Source organism: Oculina patagonica, chromosome 5 (genome assembly GCF_052425735.1).
Source record: "Oculina patagonica isolate OP01 chromosome 5, crgOcupat, whole genome shotgun sequence".
Classification (NCBI taxonomy): domain Eukaryota; kingdom Metazoa; phylum Cnidaria; class Anthozoa; order Scleractinia; family Oculinidae; genus Oculina; species Oculina patagonica.
In genome coordinates this window covers 23115494-23137132 of record NC_135762.1, presented here as the reverse complement: position 1 = coordinate 23137132, position 21639 = coordinate 23115494, and the positions used below count along the sequence as shown (strand labels likewise).

The 21639-nt window shown below is 37.7% G+C and overlaps 3 protein-coding genes across 6 annotated transcripts in view; 1 reads left to right on the top strand and 2 right to left on the bottom strand.

Moving 5' to 3' along the window:
- Positions 1-1246: 1246 nt before the first annotated feature.
- On the bottom strand, positions 1247-4475 carry LOC144653349 (uncharacterized). 2 transcript variants are annotated; one of them, XM_078513324.1, is made up of 6 exons: positions 4396-4475; positions 4110-4193; positions 3477-3635; positions 3163-3264; positions 2755-2935; positions 1247-1565 (listed from the first exon to the last, which is right to left on the bottom strand). In XM_078513324.1, exons 1-6 carry the CDS (start codon positions 4396-4398, stop codon positions 1480-1482), a joined length of 615 nt encoding a protein of 204 aa, XP_078369450.1. In that variant the 5' UTR covers positions 4399-4475; the 3' UTR covers positions 1247-1479. The 2 variants fall into 2 exon arrangements, with proteins under 2 accessions (XP_078369450.1, XP_078369451.1); XM_078513325.1 differs by lacking the exon at positions 4110-4193 and having other exon boundaries at positions 4387-4474.
- A 3622-nt stretch (positions 4476-8097) lies between these two features.
- Positions 8098-10405, bottom strand: LOC144653351 (uncharacterized). 2 transcript variants are annotated; one of them, XM_078513328.1, is made up of 4 exons: positions 10161-10405; positions 9877-9978; positions 9469-9649; positions 8098-8393 (listed from the first exon to the last, which is right to left on the bottom strand). In XM_078513328.1, the coding sequence occupies exons 2-4, from the start codon at positions 9967-9969 to the stop codon at positions 8308-8310; spliced, it is 360 nt and encodes a 119-aa protein (XP_078369454.1). In that variant the 5' UTR covers positions 9970-9978; positions 10161-10405; the 3' UTR covers positions 8098-8307. The 2 variants fall into 2 exon arrangements, with proteins under 2 accessions (XP_078369454.1, XP_078369455.1); XM_078513329.1 differs by having other exon boundaries at positions 9469-9646.
- A 1173-nt stretch (positions 10406-11578) lies between these two features.
- Positions 11579-21639, top strand: part of LOC144653361 (uncharacterized) — a 94398-nt gene continuing 84337 nt past the window's right edge. The window contains exons 1-3 of one of the 2 annotated variants that reach the window (XR_013570724.1): positions 11579-12384; positions 13625-13698; positions 14217-15205. The gene's annotated coding sequence lies outside the window, so the exon portion shown is untranslated. Of the gene's footprint in view, positions 12385-13624; positions 13699-14216; positions 15206-21639 lie in introns of those variants that run through there. The other variant, XM_078513340.1, reaches the window with a different exon arrangement.

The window sequence follows — 21639 nt, the reverse complement described above, 5'->3', positions numbered from 1 at the left end:
TAGACCCCTCCCAGGGGTTTCAGGAAACAAGGGAACATGGTCATAAAATAATTCAAAACTTGGGAACAAAAGCAAAATGAAGCTGGGAACATGGGAACAAAAGCTGGGAACAAAGATCACAAAAATCGACAAAATACTTTTAGGGAACAAGGGAACACATGGAAAATTTCTTTGGGAACAAGGGAAAATGCATTACCCCCTCCCTGGTAGGGGCTCTCAAGTTTATCAATCTATAGCATTACGAATATGTTTTCAGTGACAAAGCTGAAACGTTTAGAATCAGTTATTTGTAATATGTTTTATTAAGGCGAGCTTAATTTCCCTACCTTAGAGCGACTTTTAATTTTTAACTGTTGTTACCTAATTAAAACTGTCCTAAACAAAAACCAACGTCGCCCACTCAGGGATTTAAAGCAGACAGCAGAATTGAGAATTCGGTTACTGTTGTTACCTGATTTAACTGTCCTAAACAAAACCCACGTCGCCCACTTAATTTCCCTACCTTAGAGCGACTTTAATGTTAAACTGTTGTTACCTAATTTAAACTGTCCTAAACAAAACCCACGTCTCCCACACAGGGATTTGAAGCAGACAGCAGAATTGAGAATTCGGTTACTGTATCTGCTGCTGGGCGCAAAACCTATGTACGGTGGGGTGGGGTGAGTCCAGGAACTGGATTAATAGTTGCTGTGCCATGCGCAGTAGTAACATAACTAAAGGAACTGCTAATGTGAGGTCACAATGTTACAGACGTAGAGCCGAGACACGAATATCAGTCCAAAATTTCGTTGCAAAATATCACATACATCCATTATATCAAGTTAAAAGCGAGGATACCTTGGAGACTTCAACCTTGGAAACTTAAAGAAGCTACAAGATCGATATATAAAGTAAATCACAGATAACCAAAAAATAATGGTTTACTTTGGTAGATCTTTATCGTAGATCTTTATCTGACACATATCAAGAACGTATTTTGGGAGGAGAATGTCTAACGATGGCTAAGATGGAAATGATTTAAGTTTATTCCTGCAGTTGCCTTGTAGAGACCCTGTGACAGCGTTCCTTTTAAGATTTGGGTTGAATTTTGAACAGATATTTTCTTTTTAAACACAAATAGGATATTTGGCAATTAAGTGTGACAAGTGTTAATTGCCTTGGGACTATGGTCGAAATTTTGTTTGGACTATTAATAACTTCATTACATTTGGAGTTTTTTTTAACAAAATCAAAAAGTGGACACATATTAGCTCATACAAGTAACTTTATTTTTCTCATCTTTTTATTGTTGCGTATATTTTTGCACTGTTTATTAGTTTACCATAGTTTTATTTGTGTAACAACAGTCATGCCTTAACTTATCTTTAAATCATTAATCATTATCATCAAAATCATCATCATTGCTATGTCTGAAGCTTTAAAATTTAACTGAGATTTTGATCTAAGATGCACTAAACGTTTGGTAAAGTTTCTTATAAATCAAATACACACTCGCACACACACTCGTCCGCAGACCCATCCCGCACATTTTGTGTAGCAGCGGTACCAGCAACCCCGCTTTACACCTGCAACAAGACACAGAACAATGAAGTGTAATCAATATCTCACTTCTCGTTATTAATAAATTCAACCTGGGGAACACTGTCTGATGTTCTATCAAATTTTCACAGCTTAAGCTTTTAAAGGACATATGCATGTATGTTAAATAGTAAGGAGGAATTCTTGCGATTAAAGCTGGGTTAATTCGTAAAACAACACAAATATTTCGCTTTCAGTGTGTTCTTCCCGTTGCGTCGTTCATTGAAACTTAAATAGTTCAGTGAGTCACGCAATCCTCTATGTTATAGGCATGCTGACGTCAACCCTACGTGGCAGTCAGACAAAGACAATCACTGAACTATAAGTAAGAAATATTGTTTTGACATACCCCCAAATTTCTAGCCCTTGAGATTATGGGGAATTAGTTTTCCTCGCTTTGGACTGAACGGTTATCAGCCACTGTTTTGCAGAATGCAAGTCGTCTATTAATATACCACCGACGTGGTGAGCAGCCTGCGTGACCGGCGAGCTATGATTATTTTCAAGGCGTTTTTCTGCTCGTTTTTCGCCTTAAAGGGACTATGTCACGGATTTTAGCTAAATTTACGCATGGGAAATGACCATCAAATTCGTTGAAATATAATAAATAACCTCTTAAAACAGTGAAGGAACATTTAAATAACACATTAAATACAAAAGAAGTAACGGAAGGCCAAAAGCGATAGACTGTCCACAGCCTCTCTATTTTTCAACGCAAAAAAAGCGAGAGAATTTTGCGCTCGCGTCCAGTTCTTTCGCCGTTCTTTCCTCGCGCTCATTCGATCGAAAAAATACGAAAAAATAGAGGGCTGTGAACAGTCTAAAAAGCGAGGAAGATTGCGATATGGGTTTTTGAAATTTTGTTGGGGTGAACAGTTCTCAAAGTTAATTTTCGCCCGCGAGACTCATTCGGTTACAATAAAGCTATGGTTTTGTCTTTAAGATCCATAGAAGTAATTTTTTTTGCAAACGTTAAGTTTCATATCGAGTACTTGGCAAAACGTAATAAAAAAACTTAACTCAGCCGCGACACAGTCCCTTTAAAGGACAAGACAACAGCTGAAAACTGATGTTCTGCATTTTTTTCGCGCATTGGAACGATACAAGATGGCAACGTCGAAATCGGGTCAGACCTTCTATATTACTACAGGTTAAGCTAACTGTGGTATTACTTACGTTGGGCTTTGTCCTTTTCAACAATTGTAAGGAGCTTTCTTTCCTTAATGCGATAAATAGGCAGCTTGGCACACAGGGCAGCCATCTCATCATTTAAATCCGAGCGATCATTGACAGTGCCAACAACTTCATACTCATAGTCAGTCGCTTGCTTTGCTTGTGACGAGCCGTCGGTGATCTCCTAAGAATGAAACAAATGTAAATCATGTTACTTCTGCTCGTTTAACTTGGCAAAATGCCTGCGCCTTCACTCTCTTCATTTTCTAATTCTTTTTAAGAATGCGAAGCTCTTGGATCACTCGAGAGTTCAAAGACTTTCAATTTGACACTTAAAATTCAAAAACTATTCAGATGACTGCTATGGGGATGTGCAACGACTAAGAACAGTTTATTTAACACTTGTCCTACCTTGTTAAGTATCTTGACGAGGTCATCAGGCTTTGGCAGATTTTCAGTGGAGTCACTCAGAAAGCAGGCTTTGCTGGCAGAAAGTCGGTGCATGGCCAAGTTCTACAACATTGAAAAATTCCTTTAATCATGAATTATAATCACAGGTAAGAATTTTAGAGTTAAGGAAATCAGAGAAACAGCGTAGTGCATAGAGAGTACAACTGTAGTATTTAACGACGTAAATGAAGATTAATGACTTTGATATGGGAGAAAAGGAGACAAAAGTGCAAAAGTAGAAAAAAAGGCAATATTAGAAGCAAGCAAGTATTCACCTTTTTGAAGTCGTAAACAACATCGACTTCTCCTGCGTTCGAGGAATCTGTCTTTGGGATATGAAATTTCTCTGTTTGTTTCTCAGTGTCGACTTCAATTTCTTCATCGACCTCTTTATCTCCATCCTTAACTTTCACATTGTACTTGGACACAGTTTCCTGCGAAATAAAAGAGAGAATTCAATATTTTACCATGATTTCAGTATAGCCAGGTCATTTTACACTAAACTAACATCATATCACCCTTAAGCATAAAGGAAAATAAGATAATTGTTCGTGCTGCAAAGTTTTGTTTTTTGGAACCTTTTGATTACACCAACAAAGCAAATTATTCGTTGCAATTAACAGGGAACGAGAAATTAAATCGTAAATTTAACTACAGCGCTCTGTGGCCTGGAATTATTTTAGCAATCTGCGTGACCATTCCTTTTTCTCAAATTGTTTAACAATAAACTGAGAAATTCTACAAAAGATGCTGCCATATTTATTTTTCTTTTTGGCTATTAAAGTGGTTAAAATCAGCTCTTTAACGGACGGATTGGCTTATGTCTGTAAAGGATTACTGGCAAAAATGTTTTGTCTACTGTGGCCTGAATTCCATGGGTTTACTTAAATCAGATAACGACATTTTACCTTTTTGTCTTCACATTTACAAACTTTCGCTGCAGATGTGGCAACAACAAGGACGGCAAAACACAGAAGGAACACCTTGAACTCCTGGTGACAGAAAAAACAAAATATATGGTTGGAAATTTATCACTCTGTTTTAGAATAAACCGACAGCAACCCTAGCTGCATAGAAAACCTTGTTCTTGTTTGCACATTGATAAGATTGCACATCAGGTGTATGCACTATAAAATACGGCTAAAAATTACCCTTCGCGGTACCAACGATAAAATATTTGCAAACAAAACTTACCATCTTTCTTTTTGACAGAGATAAGAATCAGCTCTTTGTGCTTCTTTCTTTTCGTTCTTCTTCTTCTTGTGGCAAAGAGTGTATGTCTTTTCCCACCAAGTCGTATCGTTTTTATACCATCTGAAGGCTGTCCAAGTTTTCCTTGTTCTTAATTTGATATCACGGATGTTTATGATATTTTACACGTGAATTTCATATGATGTACCTTGTTCCAGTTCATCATGACCTCACATTAGCAGTTCCTTTAGTTATGGTATCACTGCGCATGGCACAGCAACTGTAAAGTCCAGTTCCTCAATTAAGGCTACCCACCCCACCCTACAGAGGTTCTGCATGTACCATGTGGCAGTTAATTTGTACGTGATCTAAATTTTGTGATTGTTTTTATGATCTACAAAAAAGCTTCCAAAAAGGAAAATACTGGAAAACATTTTCCGCGAAAATTTATTCCATAGTGGAAATATCAGCACAAATCAGTATTTTCTTTATATGTTCATCAACAATTATGTTGGTGCTTATAAAAACGTCTCTTTCCGATTTTTTTTAGAATATCGTTGTGCTGAAAGCGAAAACGCTCGCGGAAAACTCGGGCGAGCGTTATACGACAAACGGCAAAGTGTGCCTTTCATTTTGTTACCTTTTTATCAAATTCTTAAATTTATCCCTCATAAAAATAGGGATAAAAATCCCACATTCACAACATTATTGTCACTTGTTCCTTCAGTGCTCTCTAAATAGAAGTCTGATTTTAAACAAGGAAGAAGAAGGCTGCACGGGTGTGGTGTCGGGAGGGACCGTGTAACCCCCAGCCCTCCCCCACAACATTTTGCGCCATGAGTATATCATTTGTACCACTTTGTTTCGTTAAAAATAAAGAAATGGTTTAAACTGGCATGGGGTCTTGTTTTCATCTGATGAAGAATAGTTTTGCTTTTTAATTTAACCCTTATTTAATTATCGTATACAAACAAACTAAGCTGATAAACCTCAAACAATGCCGGCAAAAGAGTGGCGAGGAAATTTACTTTAGTGACTTCGTGAAACAAAGCCGGAAAAATGAAGATGATCCAACTAGATTCTGAAACAACACAATTAACTATATAATTGAAATATGAATCAAAAAGGATTTTTTTTCATTTCGTAAGGTATTTTTAGAGAGACATTTCTAATATCTTTACCCTGTTTTAGTTGTGATATTTTACACTCTGTAACCTAAATCACAACATCAAAGCATTCGTCGTTGACGCATTTTATTAAATGTAGTGACGTGTCATTTCTTCCTCGACTTTTAAACAGCTAAAAAGCCACATTCCCGGCTGGAGTGTCAGTATAACTGTAGCGTACCCTCGGGTTCTAAACTTTTAGATCAGTGTAAAAATAGTCTTTCAGGGAGTGAGCCAAATCACCAACGAAAAGAGAAAGAAGAAGAATCTTTTCCAAAAAAGTGCTTATGTTTAGTTATATCAATGTTGCGTGACATGTTACAAGTTACGGAAATAACCTCTTTTAAACGGTACAAAACGAGCTTATTGCTGACTTGTTGAAACATCAAGGAAACATATTGAGACATCTGCACTGATACACAACATTCACTATCTGATTTTAATAGGGCTATTATTACGGCTAATTACACAACATATCGTAAAAAATAGTTGCGGTGTATGCGCAGTGCTGCAGTCGCTGAAGAGGAAGTCTTTATTGTAGCCTACTAGGTCAAGTCAAGATCGGAGCAATACTTGGAGATGGAATCCATCCAATTTATACTGTTAACAAAGAAATTACTTCTATGCATCTGAATGTTTTATTAAAAAAGAAGTTTGTTTTCGGACGTTATAATTAAAAGTTACAAACAAACGAGATAACTTTGAAAACTTTTCAGCCAATTTTTCAAAAACCCTGGGCATACCGCAAATCGTTTTATCCGGCTTCTTAATTTCTGGCCTATCATACCTTCTTTTGAATTTGCTGCGTTATTCTCGGGAAATGTTCCATTACTGTTTTAAGCGGTTATTTTTATAGTTTTTACTCAATTTAGTGGCCTTTTTTATGTCTAAATTTGGCTAAAACCCGTGAAACATTTCATACTGTCCAAACTTGTCAGAAACACAAATTCATTCGAAATAAACAACAAAAAAAGTTGATTCTACCAATATCTTTCCTTCTGTTTTGCAATTGGCTTCCAATGCCTTCATTAAATGAATCCTCGTCTAAAAAATTCTATTTTGAAACACTTTTAGGATTATTTTGTGTGCGGAAAGGTGAAGTTAAAAAGAAAAGAAAAACACGAAAATTAAATATATGAAATTTGGTTCCCTCTTGACCCATACTTTGTTGTGGTTAATTATGCTGATATACTAAAAGAAACAAATTTTGGAGCGTCGCCTCCCTACTCGGGGATCTGTCATTCTGAAGAAAATGGACGAGCAGAACTCAGCTGGGAAAAAGAGAAATGAAAAACGTCGGACTGGTGCTGTTGGTTTACTCTACACCAGAGTGATAAATTTTTAACACTTTTTTTTTTCTGTGCCTGTCACCATAAGTCCCTTCTGTTGATGTCATGCGCAGTAGTGCGGTCGCTGAAGGAAGTGCAGGTAAGAGCTCATGTAGACCCCTCCCAGGGGTTTCAGGAAACAAGGGAACATGGTCATAAAATAATTCAAAACTTGGGAACAAAAGCAAAATGAAGCTGGGAACATGGGAACAAAAGCTGGGAACAAAGATCACAAAAATCGACAAAATACTTTTAGGGAACAAGGGAACACATGGAAAATTTCTTTGGGAACAAGGGAAAATGCATTACCCCCTCCCTGGTAGGGGCTCTCAAGTTTATCAATCTATAGCATTACGAATATATTTCCAGTAACAAAGCTGAAACGTTTAGAATCAGTTATTTGTAATATGTTTTATTAAGGCGAGCTTAATATTCCTACCTTAGAGCGACTTTAATGTTAAACTGTTGTTACCTAATTTAAACTGTCCTAAACAGAACCCACGTCTCCCACACAGGGATTTGAAGCAGACAGGAGAATTGAGAATTCGGTTACTGTATCTGCTGCTGGGTGCAAAACCTATGTACGGTGGGGTGGGGTGAGTCCAGGAACTGGATTAACAGTTGCCGAGCCATGCGCAGTAGTAACATAACTAAAGGAACTGCTAATGTGAGGTCACAATGTAACAGACGTAGAGCTGAGACACGAATATCAGTCCAAAATTTCGTTGCAAAATATCACATACATCCATGATATCAAGTTAAGAGCGAGGAAACCTTGGAGACTTAAACCTTAAAAACTTAAAGAAGCTACAAGATATATAAAGTAAATCACAGATAACAAAAAAATAATGGTTTACTTTGGTAGATCTTTATCGTAGATCTTTATCTGACATTTTAAGAACGTATTTGGGAGGAGAATGTCTATATAACGATGGCTAAGATGGAAATGATTTAAGTTTATTCCTGCAGTTGCCTTGTAGAGACCCTGTGACAGCGTTCCTTTAAAGATTTGGGTTGAATTTTGAACAGATATTTTTTTTTAAACACAAATAGGATATTTGTCAATTACGTGTGACAAGTGTTTTAAAGTGCCTTGGGACTATGGTCGAAATTTTGTTTGGACTATTAATAACTTCATCACATTTGGAGTTTTTTTTTTTTTTAACAATATCAAAAAGTGGACACATATTAGCTCATACAAATAACTTTATTTTTCTCATCTTTTTATTGTTGCGTATATTTTTGCACTGTTTATTAGTTTACCATAGTTTTATTTGTGTAACAACAGTCATGCCTTAACTTATCTTTAAATCATTAATCATTATCATCAAAATCATCATCATTGCTATGTCTGAAGCTTTAAAATTTAACTGAGATTTCAATCTAAGATGCACTAAACGTTTGGTAAAGTTTCTTATAAATCAAATACACACTCGCACACACACTCGTCCGCAGACCCATCCCGCACATTTTGTGTAGCAGCGGTACCAGCAACCCCGCTTTACACCTGCAACAAGACACAGAACAATGAAGAGTAATCAATATCTCACTTGTCGTTATTAAAAAATTCAACCTGGGGAACACTGTCTGATGTTCTATCAAATTTTCACAGCTTAAGCTTTTAAAGGACATATGCATGTATGTTGAATAGTAAGGAGGAATTCTTGCGATTAAAGCTGGGTTAATTCGTAAAACAACACAAATATTTCACTTTCAGTGTGTTCTTCCCGTTGCGTCGTTCATTGAAACTTAAATAGTTCAGTGAGTCACGCAATCCTCTATGTTATAGGCATGCTGACGTCAACACAACATGGCATTCAGACAAAGACAATTCACTGAACTATAAGTAAGAAATATTGTTTTGACATACCCCCAAATTTCTAGCCCTTGAGATTATGGGGAATTAGTTTTCCTCGCTTGGGACTGAACGGTTATCAGCCACTGTTTTGCAGAATGCAAGTCGTCTATTAATATACCACCGACGTGGTGAGCAGCCTGCGTGGCCGAGGAGCTATGATTATTTTCAAGGCGTTTTCTGCTCGTTTTTCGCCTTAAAGGGACTATGTCACGGATTTTAGCTAAATGTACGCATGGGAAATGACCATGAAATTCGTTGAAATTTTAAAAAATAACCTCTTAAAACAGTGAAGGAACATTTACAGTAGATAACACATCAAATACAAAAGAAGGTACGGATGGCCAAACGCGAGGAAGATTGCGATATGGGTTTTTGAAATATATTGTTGGGCTGAGCAGTTCTCAAAGTGAATCTTGTTTGCTTGTAACTTTAAATTATTTCGCCCGGGAGACTCATTCGGTTACAATAAAGCTATGGTTTTGTCTTTAAGATCCATAGAAGTAATTTTTTTTTGCAAACGTTAAGTTTCATATCGAGTACTTGGCAAAACGTAATAAAAAAACTTAACTCAGCCGCGACACAGTCCCTTTAAAGGACAAGACAACAGCTGAAAACTGATGTTCTGCATTTTTTTCGCGCATTGGAACGATACAAGATGGCAACGTCGAAATCGGGTCAGACCTTCTATATTACTACAGGTTAAGCTAACTGTGGTATTACTTACGTTGGGCTTTGTCCTTTTCAACAATTGTAAGGAGCTTTCTTTCCTTAATGCGATAAATAGGCAGCTTGGCACACAGGGCAGCCATCTCATCATTTAAATCCGAGCGATCATTGACAGTGCCAACAACTTCATACTCATAGTCAGTCGCTTGCTTTGCTTGTGACGAGCCGTCGATGATCTTCTAAGAATAAAACAAATGTAAATCATGTTACTTCTGCTCGTTTAGCTTGGCAAAATGCCTGCGCCTTCACTCTCTTCATTTTCTAATTCTTTTTAAGAATGCGAAGCTCTTGGATCACTCGAGAGTTCAAAGACTTTCAATTTGACACTTAAAATTCAAAAACTATTCAGATGACTGCTATGGGGATGTGCAACGACTAAGAACAGTTTATTTAACACTTGTCCTACCTTGTTAAGTATCTTGACGAGGTCATCAGGCTTTGGCAGATTTTCAGTGGAGTCACTCAGAAAGCAGGCTTTGCTGGCAGAAAGTCGGTGCATGGCCAAGTTCTACAACATTGAAGGTAAGAATTTTAGAGTTAAGGAAATCAGAGAAACAGCGTAGTGCATAGAGAGTACAACTGTAGTATTTAACGACGTAAATGAAGATTAATGACTTTGATATGGGAGAAAAGGAGACAAAAGTGCAAAAGTAGAAAAAAAGGCAATATTAGAAGCAAGCAAGTATTCACCTTTTTGAAGTCGTAAACAACATCGACTTCTCCTGCGTTCGAGGAATCTGTCTTTGGGATATGAAATTTCTCTGTTTGTTTCTCAGTGTCGACTTCAATTTCTTCATCGACCTCTTTATCTCCATCCTTAACTTTCACATTGTACTTGGACACAGTTTCCTGCGAAATAAAAGAGAGAATTCAATATTTTACCATGATTTCAGTATAGCCAGGTCATTTTACACTAAACTAACATCATATCACCCTTAAGCGTAAAGAAAAGTAAGATGATTGTTCGTGCTGCAAAGTTTTGTTGCTTGGAACCTTTTGATTACACCAACAAAGCAAATTGTTCGTTGGAATTAACAGGAAAATTACATCGTAAATTAGACTACAGCGCTCTGTTTGTTTGTTTCGGGCACATTTCCCTGATTTTTCGGGGACTGTCCCATTAACGACCAAGGCCAATTCCAAGTCAGAGTTAAATGAGATTCACTTTGCCTAAGGATAAGTTGTCTTACAATTTGAGAACAAACTCGAAGTTTTCGCTCGGTCGTCAAAAATTGGCCCCATTTGCCAAAATTCCCTTCATAAGCCGGTTTTTTGTCTAGCGCGCTTTTAAATTTCCACGGGCCAAACTAACTATTTAGATATGACAAACACTTGGCATAACTTTATCTTAAGAACGTCTTATTTGTCAAGATATCCGTATACCAGAAGAGTTATGACCTTCTGAAATCAGGTAAAATTTGTTGTGTAAATTGAATCGCAATAGTTGTGTTTTTCAAACTGCTAAAAAAAAGACTAAACCTATTTTCTTCGAGATGATATTTAGCTCGACAAATTGTCCAAAGAACAAATCAACATGGTCAACATGACAAACATCTGGTCAACATGAATACTTATAGCATCTTCCGTAATGTCTACCCAGTCTTTTTTGGGGGGCTTTTTTTCCTTTATTTGAAACAACACACTACTTACAATACAAATAAGCTAACAACAATTAGTTACAACATGCTACTCAGTTACATGTTGACACCTTGATTATTTCATACAGTTTATACTTACAATACGCTACTTGCTACACTGCTTACTTAAACTATGAAATACTTGTTACAATAAGACATTTTTATAATTTAGCAACATGAAAAAGAAAAAGGAAAAGGAGGGAAAGGATTACCTGTATCTGTCTTTCGAGTCTTGAAACAAAGGGCGGAAAAAGCTTAGTATTTTGTGCCATCATTGGAAGTAATAAAAAACGAAACCAGAAACAAAACAAAATTCACCACGAGGTAAATAACTTATAACTGACAGGTTGGCTCACCTAAATGATCGAATCAGTATCACAGGCTACGGCGGCTACACAGAGATCAAAAAATCAGTTAAGTCTCTTTCGTTAAACGTTAGATTCCAAATAAAAGAAAAATTGTATGTAATAATGTAACAACTGTAGCAAGCAAGTCACATAAAAGAGCTTGTAGTTTTTCCGCAAACAAGTCGTTTAATTCAATCGTGTGGCTACATGTCTCATCGTTACCGTAAAGCCACATTCAAAAAATTTCCAAGAAATTATCAAGCACTTCAAACAAACGCGTTTTCAGAATCAGTTGTTCAGAGTCCGTGCTACAGGCGTACACTTTCACATCACCAGTCACATTCCACGCAACACTGAGAGACGTTTATAATTAATAGGGTTCAAGAATTGAAGGCTAATGGTTTCAATTCCCGGTTACAAATAATTAGATTAGCTGCCTGGCAGCAATTTGATTTATTTTATGGTCAACAGTTACTATAAGTTAAATTATGGCCTATTTCACACCTCAAGCAAACATTTTTTTGTATTTGGCGGCCTTATTGACCCTCTCCAAGAAGGACCAGTGAAGCGTTGTCATGTTCCACGCTTTATTTGTCACTCGCAAAATATTTTTCCAAAAAATTTGTTAGAAATTTTTTTCTATACTAATTTCTCCAGTCGATACGCACAGTTTTGCCAAATTGTATTGTAATCTGAAAGTAAACCACTTATTTTCCCTGATATTCTTGTAGTAACCTTTAGCAAAAATAGCTAGGCTCACCGATTACCAGCGGGTGTTGTTATTATTTCACACGTGTTATACGCCCCTGCATGAGGTACATTGTCCATGTTTCTCAAAATGATCTTATATGATCCGAACTGTGTGTAGAGCTATTCAATTGGTGTTCAAAGTATTGCAGATAAGAGCTCCAAAGCTTTACAACTTTTAAGGTAAGACTTTTCAATTTTTTCGACTTGTTTGACTTTATTTTATCCTTTTTTAAAGAACATATTTTGTGGTGAATTATGAGTTTCTTGACTGTCCTTTTCATCGCCCCCTCTTATTTTTCCCATTTCCTTTTTTTCGGTAAGTTAGGCTTTTTGTTCACGCCATCAATTCCAAAAAATCTTCAGAGAACGGGCTTTTAGTTTCCGCGAGAATCCGATAATGAAGTTGCTAAAAATTTATTTTTTAACATAAACAGGTTACTAATTTTTAAACTTTAATTATCATGAATTCTTTTGAAAATCTTTATTTCGGCATAGAAAACGAACCTTTTTTTATCCAAAATTTACCACGATTAGTTGAAGCAAATAAAGATGAAATTTTTTCACCCTTCTTTTTCAGAACACAGATTTCAATTCTAATGAATCTTTCAAAATAAATTACTTTTTAGAGAAACACAAATTTGAATCTTTGACTATGAAATATTAATTTGATTCTTTGAAAGCCAAACTTGATAATGTTTTTCATCGAAGTTACATGTAATATCTCTTTTGTTCGAAGTTCAAACCTGAAACTTTAAAAGTAACAATTTGACTACACAAAAATTAAGCTTTTGAACTGATAAAGCTATGCATTTTAAAAACGCAAACGTACACCTAGCAAACCAAGTCATAAATCTTTTGAAATTAAACATAATGAAAAAAAACCCTAACAAATCAATTTCTTAGAAATAAACTCTTGAGTTTATACTTTGAACAGAAATTTGAACTCTAGATTTTGATAATCATAAAATATAAATTCTTTGAAACGTCAACTTGTGGGTGGGTGTGCTTCTCGCCTGGGGGAGGATTTCATCAATAATACTTTCTTGCGGGGATTTTTTCCTTCTTCGGTGCAAGGCAAATTGTGTCGGCTGTTAAAAATCCTACCGTTTCATTTAAGGAACCCAAGTGCGAGGGAGTTGGTATTTAAAACTTAAGAATGTTCACCCATCAAGTAACACTAAGATAGCGCTTTTGATAGTCAAAATATCGATACTTCCACTGGCCGGGTCCATTGATGTCGTATAGACCACGAAATAAAAACAGCACAACTTAAAATGAACTTAGATAAGTCAAGATTGACTGATAACTAAGAAATGGTAAACATAGGCCCCCACCTTCACCCCACACCCTTCTGTTACCTTTTCGCGCGCCTTATTATATTATCGATTATTTAGTTACTGTATGTAAATCGATTTTGCAGGAACCACTACTACACACTGAAGAATGACCGATTGATTCTTGTTCCTTTGCTGCTGTTGTCCATCGTTGGTGCTGGTAAGATAACTAAGGATACATTTAGCGACCAGGGAAATGTCCTTCATAATGTGTTTCTCTCTTCCAGATGTGCTCCTTTCCTCGGAGTTAAAATTAGTTTTGATCATTTTAGAACAATGTGTTTGGTTAGTTTTCAGAGTGAATTTCAGTCAATTATATAAAAAGGACAGAATTGATCAAGTTTATGATTTGTAGTTTGTGTCAAGTTTTAAAAATACAAAGGCAAAAAGTAATCGCTCCGCATCGATTGAGCGCCCTGTCTTATAAACTTTTTCTCGATTAGGTCGCGTTTTTCTCGAAATTATTTTTTTATTTACGGGATCGCACGAAGAAACAGGAAGTTTTCGCGCGATACACAACGACAAGAAACAGGGCGGATGAAGGCTTCTCCTGCCCTGCAAGAAGTAAACACGGAGCGCGGATAATTTAGCTGTTCGCAGTTTACCTTCCTTGAGCTTCCAAAATTCAACCGGCACTCTGGGTGCTATTATTTAACGGTTAATTTATTTCCGTTGCAGGGAAATGCGGATCTCCTGTGGCATGCAGTTCACAAAACAAAAACATCCTCTACACGGCGAATGACCGAACTGCCTCCTCTAACACCTGGGAGTACACAACTTCAGTGCCAATAGTACGAATGAGGAGGACCGGAAACGAGATTGTAGAAATAAGTGTGAAGAGGCCTGCGTCGATGCACGGACGGGTGGACCAAGCTTTACTCCCTGGCCTGGTTGTAAAGCTTTCTCATCTAAGGTGGAGAGCGGTGGAGGCACGTGCCATTGTTATGGATGGAACCATAAGCCGAATTGGTATAGTTCAGATAGGTACCGCTCTGGTTGGTGCAAGACGGAGTAATGTGAACCCGGATTGGCTTAACACTAGCAATGTAACTGATCACAATTTAGTAGTTACACTTCTGTGAATCGCGTGGTCAGTGAAATAAAATCAGTTGGTCAAGAATGTGTTGCCGTAGCTTACTTTTGTAATTCTAACTTTTTAATAGTGGATATTTTTGTTATAAGAGCGGTTTTCAATTGACAGTCGAAAGTAATCTTGATTCACTACGATCAGTAATTGGTTAAAAAAAATAATATCACCAACTCGACCAATCATAAGCAAAGCCAAAGTTAATCGCAACCTGGTCAATTGCGTTTCCCCGCACTCGGCGCCCGTCACGTGTATTTTGCTTCGAGTTCTTTTTGGCTCTTTGTGTTGAGTCGAGTGTCGAAAGTATTCGGGATTGCTTTAGTTTTTCTTCACTTCGCTCTGTCATTGAAATAAAATCTCCGATCACTCTCGCACTAGTTTCTTGACCTTTCAGAAAACAAACAAGAACCAATCGTGACTCGCTCGCATACGTTTTCCCGCACTTCGTGGCGGTTACATGCACAGCCAGTTGTTATGACAAAAAGCTGTATTCAAAGTGCCACATGCCTAGGTTTGTACGCCTTTTATGCGACCGGGAGCTTGTTATATGAGCTGGTTATAGTCGGAGGTTTCTTCGGTCTGATAATGCGCCTATCAATGTTAAGCCCAAGCGGGCTTTAAACATTGGGGCATTTGAGAATTGTAACGCTTAATTGTCTGACAAAAAGTGAAACTATAGAAAAACTCCACGCAATCCCCATAAAGCGTGCTGTTCTATTACTTTAATTCAGTGGTGTATCAGGTCTCATAAGCTTGTAATTCTACTGGTCCTCTAGTGTAGCAGTTGCTATTGTTTCTGGGGCTTTGGGCATTGCTCATATTGTTTGTTCCATGCCGATTGTTTTTTCGAAGAGTAGCGAGCAGTTCGGGGCAGTAACATTACTGATGTGTTGCACGGACATTGCAGATGCTACGCTTGCACAATATAATAATGTAACTAATTTTAGTAATCTTGTAATCATTTTTAAGTTATTGGAATTTTAAAAACATATCTGTGTAATTTTAACTATCTATCGATATATCTATTTTATAATATTAGTATTTTTATATTTTATATCTATTTATCTATTTATATAATATTAGTGTTTTTATATTTTATATCTATTTATATAATATTAGTATTTTTATATTTATTTTAGTGTCCCCAATTAGCTCTTTAGCTAAATACCATTGACACTTAAATAAAGTTTATGTATGTCACGGTATGTATGTATGTATGTGTATGTATGTAAAACTGAATCACTAATTCAACGTATGCGTTGGAAAGCCTTCTTCTTCCTCAACCCGAACAGCGACACTAAAGCCAAAGAAACCTACGGATTCAAATCAAAGCGTTCACCACCGCATGTTAAAGAACTAGACGAATTTGAGGACTGCATGCGGGACATGATACAACGAATTAGTTTTAAAACCAACCACCACCCTAATGACCTCCAGAAAAAGCTCAGCGCTGACCTAAAAGAAATTCGAGAAGAAAAACATATCTTCGTTAAAGCAGATAAAACAACCAACTTCTACAAGACTGAACCACAAGACTACATGACACTTGTTAACAAGAACGTGACAAAATCCTACAAGAAGACAGACCCAACTGTGCCAAAAGAAATCTCTTCAAAAGACAAGCAGATTGCGGAAACACTCGGGCTTGACGACCGTATTGAAGTTTCAGCATGCAGGGATTCTTTCATAACACTGAAAGACCACAAACCAGATTTCAAGAACAAACCGACCTGCAGACTCCTTAACCCAAGCAAATCTGAAATCGGCATTGTAAGCAAAAATATTTTAGATGGTATCAACAGAAAAATCATCCAAGCAACCAAAGTGAATCTCTGGAGAAGCACCAGCAACGCGATAGAGTGGTTCAAAACGATACCAGATAAACAAAAGCATGCCTTTATCACCTTTGACGTGTGCGACTTCTACCCGTCAATTTCCGAAGAGCTTTTAATCAAAGCACTTGATTATGCTTCACAATTTACCACTGTCACCCAGGAAGACCGCGAAATCATTATTCATGCAAAAAGATCGCTTCTGTACCATCAAAACTCCCCATGGACAAAAAGAGACAGTGACAGTATGTTTGACGTGACAATGGGCTCATACGACGGAGCAGAAACTTGTGAGCTGATCGGGGCATACATGCTGTCCCTCATCGCGCCTAAGTTTAAACATGAAGTAGGCCTCTACCGTGACGACGGCATCGCCGTATGTAGAGCTACACCCAGAGAAATTGAAAAGATTAAGCAAGAAGTCAGCAACGCATTTAAAGCAAACGGGCTTAAAATCACAATCGACGCAAACAAAAAGATCGTAGACTTCTTAGACGTGACCTTCGACCTCGCAAGCGGCAGCTACAAATCTTACATGAAGCCTAACAATAAATTGCTGTACGTCCACCGGCAGAGTAACCATCCCCCCGCATTACTTAAGAACATACCCCTGAACATTAACAAAAGATTAACAAATATTTCATCTAGCAAAGAAGTTTTTGACGCAGCCATCCCTCCCTACCAAAAAGCACTCCAAGATAGCGGATATGACCACAAGCTCACATACCACCCAGAAGCACAACAAGCAACGAGAAATAAGAGAAAGCGAAGACGAAACGTAACATGGTACAATCCGCCATTTAATTCAAACCTGAAAACCAACCTTGGAAGAAAGTTTCTTTGTGTTGTTGACAAATGCTTCCCCAAGATCCACCCGCTACACAAGATTTTCAACAGACACACGATCAAGCTCAGCTACTCATGCATGCCAAACATGAAATCCACTATCGCATCGCACAACAAAAGCATTCTCTCAAATGTCACGCCAGCGCCAACTCAACAGCCACGTGATGGGTGCAACTGCAGGAGAAAGAATGAGTGCCCTCTGGAAGGTCAATGTCTCCAAACCAATGTAGTCTATCAAGCAACAGTGACAAGCGAAACTTCCACGGAATCATACGTAGGACTAGCAACAAACTTTAAAGACCGCTACAGAAACCACAACGCATCCTTTCGACACACCAACAAAAGAAATGAAACTGAACTATCAAAACACATATGGACTCTTAAAGACGCGAAAAAAGCCTATCAAATTAAATGGAAAGTGCTAAGAAAGTGTCAGCCATACAATAATATTAGCAAGAAATGTAATCTATGTCTCCACGAAAAGTTTATTATTATCTGTCAAAAAGATCTTTGTAGCTTAAACAAGCGCAACGAATTAGCAAGTTCATGCCCCCATAGAAATAGATTTGTCCTCAAGAACTTTAAAGTAACGTAATCTACACAGCTGCTACCTAGCAACCATATTTTGTATATTTTGTATTTTGTATTTAACCGCCAGCATTCAAATTAACGGTCATTCGAAAAAATTGCCTGAAGAGTGTGGTCATCTTTTGACCATACGAAACAGAGCTGTTGCAATAAATCGATGGAATACTATTGAAGCGTGGAACCTTTTTAAATAATTTATGTATGTATGTATGTATGTATGTATGTATGTATGTATGTATGTATGTATGTATGTATGTATGTATGTATGTATGTATGTATGTATGTATGTATGTATGTATGTATGTATGTATGTATGTATGTATGTATGTATGTATGTATGTATGTATGTATGTATGTATGTATGTATGTATTTAATTTGAAGATGAGTAGTGAGAAGTAGTTGCTTCATTTGTTAAGAACAAGTGCTTACCTTTAAAATAGCTGTGTTTCCGCCGTCGAGTTTTTTCACGTCCAAGATGGCCTTTAAGGTCATTGCCCTGAAATAGAACTGAACACAATTTTTAAACCAAACTTGGCCTACTGGTTTATTACTTTAAGGGAACTTAAATTTTGAAATAAAAAAGGGGGGTTACCAGATTCGTTTAGGAGCAGGAAGACCTTGTATATTCCATATAATTTCTTTAAAATTCCTCTGCAAATACTAGCAAAGTACACGTTTTTAACGATAATTTATTTTTCAAACACATGAATTGATCTGTTTTCATTTTACAGAAAGATTTTGATCGCTACACCTAAAATATGAGAAAAAATTGATAGGTCACCAGGCTCGTTTAGGAGAAAGTGACAATTAACTTCTCTCGCGGACAAAGCTGCATAGAAAAAAGCCGCCATTTTGTTGATGTGTGCGCGCGCGCGCGCTAATTACGCGTAAAATTCTGCGCAGTAAGGATGCGCAATGCAATACAGGGCAATGACCTTAAAGGTGATTAGGTCCCATTTCTCTTCGTCAATCAAACGTCCCTTCCCGAGGCCCAGACTCTTGACAAATTTTGGAAAGTAGTGAAGGCAATAGAGGTCAAATGTACTACATACACTTAACGTCGATAGGTGCATAACAGTTTTAGCTAATTTTGTAGGTTACAAATGTTTATAATAATAAACTTAGGTACTTTTTGATGGGTACAGACAAATTCTCCGGGCAGTTTTTAGTCCCTGTAGGCTTACTTTAAGCACCGACTGAACAGATTGCTGATCGCGTGACGTGTCCCAGACTCGGACGAGAGGCGACTCGTTTCCAATTCCAGCCTGCGAGAGTTGTATATTAACTTGATAAATTCGGTATGTCACTTCCTCGTTCTCAGACCCCTATAAAACTTGCAATAAGACCCCCGGGTTCAGTGTCGAAAAATGAGGCCCCGAAAACTCCAAAATTTTGCATTCAGTTGCTTGAGAAATAGCTTAGAGCTTATTATGATGCTCTATTTTCGTAAGACCGTACCGCAAACCCAAATTGAAAAGACGAATTTAAGTTTGAAGCGATAGTACACATAAGTATTCTTAGTAAGAGAGATATATTATGTGAGGATTATTTTAACCCAAATGTTTTCTTTGCACGCGCTCCGAACTAACTTGTCTCCTAGAGTATAGTGAGATATTCGAAATTGTTTCGCACATTATTTGTACTCCAAGGAATTGAAACGAAAGGAGTTGAACAGTAATGATCAATGCTGCGCATCAAATAGAGTAGTTATCTACCCGTCCCCAGTCCTTTCCAGTCGGATGTTAACGAGAGGAGTGTGCTACCGAGTGTCCCACAGTCTCTCGCAGCTCTCTCCGCTATTATTTCTAGAGGACGATCGACGATGAGTCAGAAGAACAGTCAAATCTCCACTAATGACCCCCTCTCTTCAACGGACAGGGTTTTTGGTTCTGACTGTGCACCGATGTCGACCTTCAACAGAAACTTCACTGAAGTTTTAAAGACCTAATATAACAACATAAAAAAGGTCTAGTGAAATATCTGCATTGAAAGTTGGAAAAGCAGCGTGATACCAAACTGAGGCACAGGTTAGCTGTTTTCCTTTCCAAAACGTTCAGGAAATCTCTAATGTTTTCGTGAACTGGAACTGACAATTTCTAGCGCGCGCAATTTCTTGAAGTTATATCGCCTTTCAGGAACTCCAAACTTTAAAATGAGGCAGATCCTTCTTGTACAAGAAATAAAAAAAATGCTTCCACCAAATCAATGACAACTTGTTCCCGGTCAGGCCGTAAAAGGAGAGTTAAAAGTATCCTAAATTTTTCCAAATTGTTATTTAAAACCTGTCTTGATCATAACAATACTTGTTCATTTGTTTTATTACATTATTACCTCTTTCAATAATTATCTGGAGAGGGCTGGTAAACGGGTAAAATAGGCTCGAAATTAAGTCGCACCCCCTTAATAGCTCTTTTACCACTTTTCCGATTTCTGAAAAAATAATGAAATAAAGTTATATCCAACCCCCCCTCTCTTGTTGTGATTTCCCCCCTCCCCCCCCCCCCACCTCCTCCAGGTAATTATTGCACAGTCCTTAACTTAGCATATGGGGTCGCATATCGTGCAAGCAAGCTCTCGTAGGCATACTCGCGGGTTAGTAGTGTTTCCTCCGCACGTTGAATGCGTCTGAACGCCTCTGCAACTCCCGCCCAGGGCTGGAGGAAGGAACGGCTGGCCGTTATGGAAAGATTTGAATAAGACGAAAGTGCATGGATCGGTGTACATTCGGGATGAAAAATCCTGGCTGTTGAAGGGAGGTGGCCATTTATGGAGGCTCGACTGCTTTATTGACTCCTTTTTTGATCGTCCATCAGGAAAAATAAAAAATAGCGGGGATAGCTGTGGGAGATTGGGAGACGCTTAGCAAAGTACTTCGTTCGTTACCATCTGACAAGAAAGGACTGTGGACAAGTAGGTAACTACTCTTTTGATACTCTAGGAGACAAGGCTGCGCCTCGTTGACTATTCGCTCATAGAAAACTCGGGCTCGAAGTCTAATTGTTAAGTTGTATACCAAGTTATCATAAAATAGCAAAAGCTCACTAAGTATAAATGAAGTTAACTTTCAGGACTATGGACTGTACTTTTGCCAGTATGTCACTTTATTCTTGCGCGAAATTTAAACACAAAACAATACAAATTTTAAATGCCTGGAACTATAACTATCTACCTTTAAAAATATGTTGCCGTCCTGTTTTTGACTAGCACCCTTCCTAAGATTGCTGTTTTCTTTTGATCGTAAATCGGTCAAGATCAGTCTTTAGTGCAATCTCTAAAGTTTTCGTTTGCAGGCTCCTTGTAGTTACATTGAACCAGACCTTATATATTTCCAGTAGTTCCTTAGTCTTTGACAACTGCTCCAGAAAACACTGACAAAATTGCGAAATTTAATACACTTTTGCTCAAATTTTTCTTGCAATCGCGAAAAATAATACTCGCGAAATTAAGTACGCGCGAAAAATTAGTAGGAATAAGGATGGATGAAATCGGCAGATAAGAGGGGTTTTGTTTGGGGTCTATTGGCCACCGATATGAATAGTGAATGGGGTAGGTCTTGTCTGGTCTAGTCTCCTTCGCAGTAGTTATTTAGGAGGACACGCAACGCCTTTGTGAGAAGAAGCATTGCGTACGACCTACGTAAAGTCGTACCCACCCCTGAGGAAAGAAACGTTTTCCCCTGGGGATGGGCTACACGAAGGCTAAGCATTGCGTACGACCTACGTTAAAACGTACCCACCCCTGAAGAAA

Excerpts from the sequence above, each read along its gene's own strand:
- LOC144653351 (XM_078513328.1), bottom strand. The coding sequence starts at position 9,969 with ATGCACCGACTTTCTGCCAGCAAAGCCTGCTTTCTGAGTGACTCCACT. Across the intron at positions 9,650-9,876 it reads TCGTCAAGATACTTAACAAG|AAGATCATCGACGGCTCGTC; the intron begins GTAGGACAAGTG and ends TTTTATTCTTAG. Across the intron at positions 8,394-9,468 it reads TGAAAAGGACAAAGCCCAAC|GTGTAAAGCGGGGTTGCTGG; the intron begins GTAAGTAATACC and ends GTCTTGTTGCAG.
- LOC144653349 (XM_078513324.1), bottom strand. Across the intron at positions 3,265-3,476 it reads TTGTTTACGACTTCAAAAAG|AACTTGGCCATGCACCGACT; the intron begins GTGAATACTTGC and ends TCAATGTTGTAG. Across the intron at positions 1,566-2,754 it reads TGAAAAGGACAAAGCCCAAC|GTGTAAAGCGGGGTTGCTGG; the intron begins GTAAGTAATACC and ends GTCTTGTTGCAG.